Source organism: Calidris pugnax, unplaced genomic scaffold (genome assembly GCF_001431845.1).
Source record: "Calidris pugnax isolate Ruff unplaced genomic scaffold, ASM143184v1 scaffold126, whole genome shotgun sequence".
Classification (NCBI taxonomy): Eukaryota; Metazoa; Chordata; class Aves; order Charadriiformes; family Scolopacidae; genus Calidris; species Calidris pugnax.
Window position 1 is genome coordinate 131,238 of NW_015090838.1, and position 6,977 is coordinate 138,214.

Genomic DNA, 6,977 nt, shown 5'->3' on the forward strand with positions numbered 1-6,977 from the left:
GGGGGGGGACACACTGCACCCGGCTGGACTTTATCACCCAGAAAATGACGTTTTCTTTCGAAAGAGTCACTCAAAACACAGGAGGAAGGAGGGGGGGGACACAGGGTGAGGGGCAGGAGCACGATGCCAGGCATCTGGGCAGGTGCCACGTGTGGCTCTGATGCCCTCAGGAGCTTATTTAAGCCAAGAAAATCGTCCCGCTGACCCAAACCCCTGGATTCTGGGGCTCTGGGAGGTGTGAACCCCCCTGCCCCCCGCCACAGGGCTGCCCCCCGAGAGCGGGGCTCCCTTCCCCACGAAGGGACACCCTCCTGCCTGTCACCACCTCACCCACACGAGCCCATGACCCAGGGTGTCTCCCAGGTTCTGGGGGGCTTCTGGCCACCCAGGGAACCCAGGGTCTGGGGGTCTTCTGGCCACCCAGGGGACACCCCAGTGGGTCATGGGGAAGGACCCCCACTCGCCAGGAGCCTCCCCAGAGGGTGTCTGTTGCCATGAGACCACGATTCCCCCGGGTGCCAGCGGAACCACACAGCTACAGCTGGGCCAAATTTACCAAATCCAGGGTTTTTGAGCATATTCTGGGAAGGCAGAACACCCCAGGAGCCTTCCCGTAGCGCTGCCCCAGGCTCTCACCCCGGAGACGTGCACACCGAGCTCTGATGGAAGCAGGAGGGGAAACACCAGTCCTCCCATTACAGACAGGGGCACGTACTGGTCACGGCTCTGGTGTTTTTTCACCGGAGCTTTGCAGACAACCTCCCCCTGAAAAACACTGCTTTTGTGCTTCCCTGGAAGCGACGCCCCTGACGTCCCCAGCCCCGTCCCCTGCCGCCGGCGCCTCGACCGCATTCGCCACCCAAAACCTATTAATTGGGTTCATTTGGGTTCCTCGTTTCCAAATGGAAAAGCCGAGCCTTCCTCTCACGTGCTCGCCGTGCGACGCCCCCGGCAGGAGCAGGGTCAGCCCCTCGCTGCCAACCACACGCCTATTATTTTTATTATTTTTTTATTTTTTTAAGCGAGAAAGGTTTGCTCGAAAACGGGAGGAATATTTATTTTAGCCACCGGCTGAAAGGGGAAACCACAGAGCATCTGAAATGCAAACTCCGGACCGGCGCTCCCGCTCCTCTGCGTGTCAGGGAGGGCTGAGGCAAGATCAATTTAAACAATTCCCTCCGAACAGCAGCTTTGACATTTGGCTTCTTCTGTTGATTTATCGCTCTGTCCATCTGCCTTTTCAGGGCAGGAATTGTTTCTGCTCGGAGCACAGCGGGGGCCTGATCCAGGTCAGGCACTCCCAGCCCGACCGCGCAAACACAACCGCGGGTGTCAAAAGCTGCGCTAATGAGACTTCACCCCCTTTTCCCAAACGTCCCCGGAGCACCACAGCCCATCTCTGCCCCACCGAGGGGCAGGGGAAGGGGGAGATCCCCCCCCCTCATCCCAACTCCCTCCTGCCCGGAACCCCCCCTCCCCAGAGCTCGGGGAGAAACGGGTCTGAAAACGGCCGTAAAAGGATTAATTTGAGCGCAGGAAGGGCCCTGTGGCCGCAGAGCTGGGGTTGTGCCACACCAACACCTCCTCCCTGCACACACAGACGCACGCCCGGCTCCCGTGGGGCCAACACCTGCTTTGATATGAGGGTTTTTTGGGGGCTTTTTTCCGCCAGGCTGCAGGCGCGGGCGCACGCACCTCGGCACAGATTGTAGCCGGCGTCTCCTCCGTAATTTAATTTACTCAGCAGAGCTCAGCTGGAGTCCTTTACCCAATTTTACAGTTGGGCTGGCTGAGGAACAGAGGTCAAGTGGCTTTGCCCGTGACGAGAGGCTGGGAGCCGACCCCACGGCTCAAACCAAGACCCTTCCTTCTGCTGGATCCTGCCCTTCCCGACGGCTCCGTCCCGGGATCCCGGGGCGCGGAGAGCGCGGCTGCTGGGTGCTAAGAAAGGACAATGTAAAAAATGCAGAAGGAAGGAAAAGGGGGAGCAGATAAACCTGCCGAAGATGAATTAATGCTGAATTAATGTCAGTGATGACCCAGCCCCTTGAAGGGACGCTCTCGGTGGTGCCTGCGAGACGGTGTCTGTGGGCACAACCTGTTTGCCAAGGGCTCGGGGGCTGGTTTTCCGTGGGGCTGGAAGCACGGCCGTGAGGATACGAGGGTGATCCCCACAAGCCAGAGACCCCAGACCCCGGCTCTCACCCTCTGCAGCCCATCCCACCAAAGGGGAAGGCACCCACAAAGGCTTGGGGGGGTTTTCCCCACTGTGCCACTCTCTCTGTCAGCAGACAGCAAAATATTCAAGGAATTAAGGACCACCAGCATTCCCAGGTTGCCCCATCATCTCAGAGGAGTAAATCCTCCCAAAATAGGAAGGCAAAGCTGCTGCTGCCCCGTCCACCACTCCACTGGGCCACATTTCAGAGATTGAGGTGTCTGCCCGGCGCAACCCCAGCATCGGAGTCTCCCTCACCCTCGCCCACCCCCAGAGCAGAGTCTGACACAAACCCCTCGATTGGCGAGAGAAGGTGAAGGGCAGGAGCTCCAGGAAACCCCCCTGGTTAAAAGAGCAACCCAAGGGCTGCCCTGATGGGCGCAGGTTTAACCAGTTCCCAGTTTCCTGCCGAAACATCCTATTTGAGTTGAACAAACCTGCTTTTAAACCCGGTTTTCCTTTGGTAAAAAGCCAGCTGGAGAGGCAGCTCAGCGTGAGGGCTTAACTACGGGATCCTGCCCCGCGCCGCAGGATTTAAAAATACACTCAGTTATTGCCTGGGTCATGCAGGGAGTTGGGAAAACAAGGAAAAACCAACAAGAAAAATGTGCAGGTTACAATTTACAATTTACACCTCAGGTCACAGAATCACAGAATCTTCTAGGTTGGAAGGGACCTCAAAGATCATCTTGTCCAACCGTCAACCTGACTGACAAAAATAGACACCCCCCCAACAAACAAGGAGCATCATCACTAAACCAGACCTCCCAGCACCACATCAACCCGGCTTTTGAACACCTCCAGGGATGGGGCCTCAACCTCCTCCCTGGGCAGCCCATTCCAAGGGCTGAGAACCCTTTCAGGGAAAAAATTTTTCCCAATATCCAGCCTGAACCTCCCCTGGCGCAACTTGAGGCCATTTCCTCTCGTCCTGTCGCCTGTGACTTGAGAAAAGAGACCGACCCCCATCTCTCTACACCCTCCTTTCAGGGAGTTGGAGAGAGCAAGAAGGTCTCCCCTCAGCCTCCTCTTCTCCAGGCTGAACACCCCCAGCTCCCTCAGCCTCTCCTCATCAGACTTATTCTCCAGACCCCTCACCAGCTTTGTCGCCCTTCTCTGGACCCGCTCCAGCACCTCAATGTCTTTTTTATGGTAGGGGGCCCAAAACTGGACACAGTACTCAAGGTGAGGCCTCACCAGGCCTCACCCTCAACAGGCCTCACCCTCACCAGGGCCAGCAGCAATTGCGTCACTTTGGGGAAAAGGAAAGTCTCACCAGGCCTCACCCTCACCAGGGTCACCGGCAATTGCGTCACTTTGGGGAAAAGGAAAGTGAATCTCTCTGCGGGGAGTCACCACGTAGGGTGACTGGGCCGGTGTTTGCCCAAGGAGGTTCCCGGTGGCCCCGTTCCAAGCCGGGACTCGCCTCCCCGCTGCCGGAACCGGGCGTCCTGCAGCTTTATCGCCGCGGCGCTGCCAGGCCGGACTTGGGCCTTTACCTTTTCCCAAGGTGACACAAGTGGTTGATGGTTGATAACGTCAGTCAGAGGGTGAGGAGTCACCTATCCGGAACCAAGAGGCGTGAGCCAAAGGAATGACATTTTTCCATTGCAGGGAGAGATTTGTACAGATGTTGTAACTGGAGAGAGAGGAAGACGACAAAAAAAACCTGAACAACAGGTCACCCCGCTGTGATAATATTGACTCGGTCTCCGTATTGACTCTGTAGACAAAGCCACTAACAAAGTAAGAAATAACATTCGTAAAACCCAACCTGGGTTAGGGGTAGGAATCCCACAGCTGTCGAGGAAGTAAATCACAGAATCACAGAATCTTCTAGGTTGGAAGGGACCTTCAAGATCATCTTGTCCAACCGTCAACCCAACTGACAAAAATAGACACCCCCACAACAAACAAGGAGCATCATCACTAAACCAGACCTCCCAGCACCACATCAACCCGGCTTTTGAACACCTCCAGGGATGGGGCCTCAACCCCCTCCCTGGGCAGCCCATTCCAAGGGCTGAGAACCCTTTCAGGGAAAAAATTTTTCCTAATAAAAAGCCCTGCTGTGGCTTTCCCAAAGGCTGGAAGGAGCTGGGAGCTCCGTGGCCTCAGCTCAGGGAGCACAGCTCAGCCCAGGGACGCCCGTACCCCCATCCCTGCCGCGGCCCCACGTCCTCAGAGAGGTTGAATAAGTCATCCATAAACACTTTTGTCAGTACTTTTAACACGCTGCGTCCGAGCACAGGACAGAGAGAGGGCAGTTCCTGCTGGCGAAGTTCAAGACGAGGGAAAAAGTCCACTGAAAAAGCCAATTTGCTAAAAGGTTGAGAGAGCAGAGCTCTCTGCACCCTCAGCTGCTCCTGCCTCCGAGGCCCCGGCCCGTCCGCAGCCACAGACAGCTCCTGACACGGATCTGCAGGGCTGCCAGACACCTACCCTCGTCCTTCCCCGCCGCAGCGGCATCTTCCTTACTTGTCAGACGTTCCTCACTTCAGACAAGAACTCTCTGTGCGGTTCCCTCCAAATATTTCTTTACCAAAAGCCACACTATTTGTATAACCGAGAACAATTTCTCAGGAATAAGAGTCAACCGGCCGGGACAGCGAGTGTGTCTGACGTTGGGCCCTTGGGAATACCACCTTAAAGCATTTATCCAAACCAATAAAGATGTTAATTAAAAAAAAAACAACCAAAAAACCACCCGGTTACGCTCAGAGGGAACATCACGCACAGTGTTAAAAGCTTGGGCTTAAAACAGGGGGAGCGAGGCCGCGCAGGATGATCTTTCATGTGTACTCGTACCTTCAAAAGGGCCCCTCGACCCTAATTTGAAGATTTCAAATATGAGTGTTTGTTTCTAAAGGACACCTCGTGCTGTGCCCCGAGCTCCCCAGCACCAGCCCCGCACCGAGAGCGCGTTCCCGGCCAGTTCCTCCCATCACCTGCCCCTGAAATGACTTTATGATGGTCTCAGGCAGCCACGGAGCTGCGGTTTGTCAAAGCCCCCCAACCAAAGGCAGGTAGGAAGACCCCAGCGCAGGCACGGGACCCCAAAAAGGCTTCCAGAAGCTACAGAACATGGGACTTTCGACTCCGGGTTGTTCCCAGGCGGCGCAGCCAACGATGAAGCCTTAACCCCACGGGATTGATGAAGTCTCACTCCAAACGTAGGGTTTTAACGCCTGGATCCGTTCCCTCCGTTCAACTCACCTACTCTGCAGCTCAGCAAAGACCTGCTTCATCTTCTTAATGGATGCATCCATTTCCTCCTTCACCACCACCCGGTACCGAGCCAGCGAGACGGTGCAGCGCTGGAGATCCTTCACCGATTTCTCGATATTTGAACCTACCGGGAGACAGAAACGAGCTCGAGCAGCCCCGTCAATCACCCCGCTAAATCCTCCCGGCAGGGACCAATCTAACCACCCCTTCCCCTCTGGTTTTAAAAAAAAAAACAAAAAAACAAACCAAACACAACTATTTCACCGCTTGGTTTTAAATTTTTCTTTCCTTTCCCCGTTAGGAAGGCAACGGGTTCAGCAGGGAGAGCTGGAGAGGGTTTTATTACTGGGGGAAATCCACTGGCAGGGATGTCCCTCCACATTTTCCATTCCAGGAGAGAAATCAAACGTGTCTCCGAGGTGCTTTTGTGGAGTGGAGAGGAGTGAGAGGCAGCTCCAAGGACCAACCCGCCGTATCGCTAACGGATACCCAAGGACTGCGTGCCCGGGGAAGGGAATTATCTCAGAAATGAAAATTAAGGCCGTTTTCACAAATCGGGAGCCGAAAGGAGGGGTTAGTCCCCGTGCTTCTGTCACCAGAGGGGGGACATCGTCTCGTCCCCACTCTCCGGAACGTGGCTGTCCCCTGCCAAGCCCAATTAACAACCGCTCATTACAGCTTTCCTGTGCAACGAGGGGGCGAAGGAGCTGCCCCCCCCCACTTCCCTAAGCCACCCGTGATCACAGTGGGGGGCTCTGACGTCCCTCCCGTCCCCACTTGTTACCCCCACGGGACCTCAGCTGTGGAGAAAACACACAAAAGAAGGGAAAAAAATAAAAAAAAATGGATGTTGTGGAAGGAGGCTGTCACTTCTTGTAAGAGGGGCCGGGCCGGACGTCTGGCCTTTCGACAAATTCTCGCCAAAAGATGAGAAACAACCCAAAGGCTGTGGCAGGGAGGGGGCAGGAGAATGGGGGTAAGCGTATGCGGCGCGAGGAGAGGGAGCAGGGAGCGAGGCACCGGCCAAAGAATAAGCAGCCAACGTTGGCTCAAATTAAAATCAAAGTCCAGGGCGCCTCTGTCACCAGTGCCGGGGAAAAAAAAGGGATTTTTTTGTTTGTTTGTTTTTTTTTTTTTTCCTCACTTAAAAAGAGGTGAGAATTTGGCTGGCTGTGAGGGAATCACAGAATCACAGAATCACAAAATCACAGAATCTTAGTGGTTGGAAGGGACCTCTGAGATCATCGAGTCCAACCACAAAAAAAAAAAAAAAAAAAAAAAACAAAAAAAAAAAAAAACAACCCCTCTTTGTGTTCTCTCCTGTTGGAATGAGATGGTAATAAACAAATATTAATTTTTTTGGTATTTCTCTGCAATAAGTTTCTGCAGATTGACTTGCTTATTCAGAGGAAAGGTTATCACATGAGACACAAGCTTTGCTCTCCTGTTCTAATATGACTAGGCATGGTCTGAATCACCAAGAATGTATTTTTACCACTGAAAATCTTTAGCAACTGTCAAAGCTGGTTTT

General features: G+C 54.2%; 1 protein-coding gene across 1 annotated transcript in view; it reads right to left on the minus strand.

Annotated features, from left to right (window-relative positions):
- Positions 1-6,977, minus strand: part of SPATS2 (spermatogenesis associated, serine rich 2) — a 24,177-nt gene that overhangs the window by 3,630 nt on the left and 13,570 nt on the right. Inside the window, exon 7 of the mRNA XM_014941596.1 lies at positions 5,435-5,570. Within this exon, the coding sequence (XP_014797082.1) occupies positions 5,435-5,570 (136 nt within the window). The remainder of the gene's footprint in view (positions 1-5,434; positions 5,571-6,977) is intronic.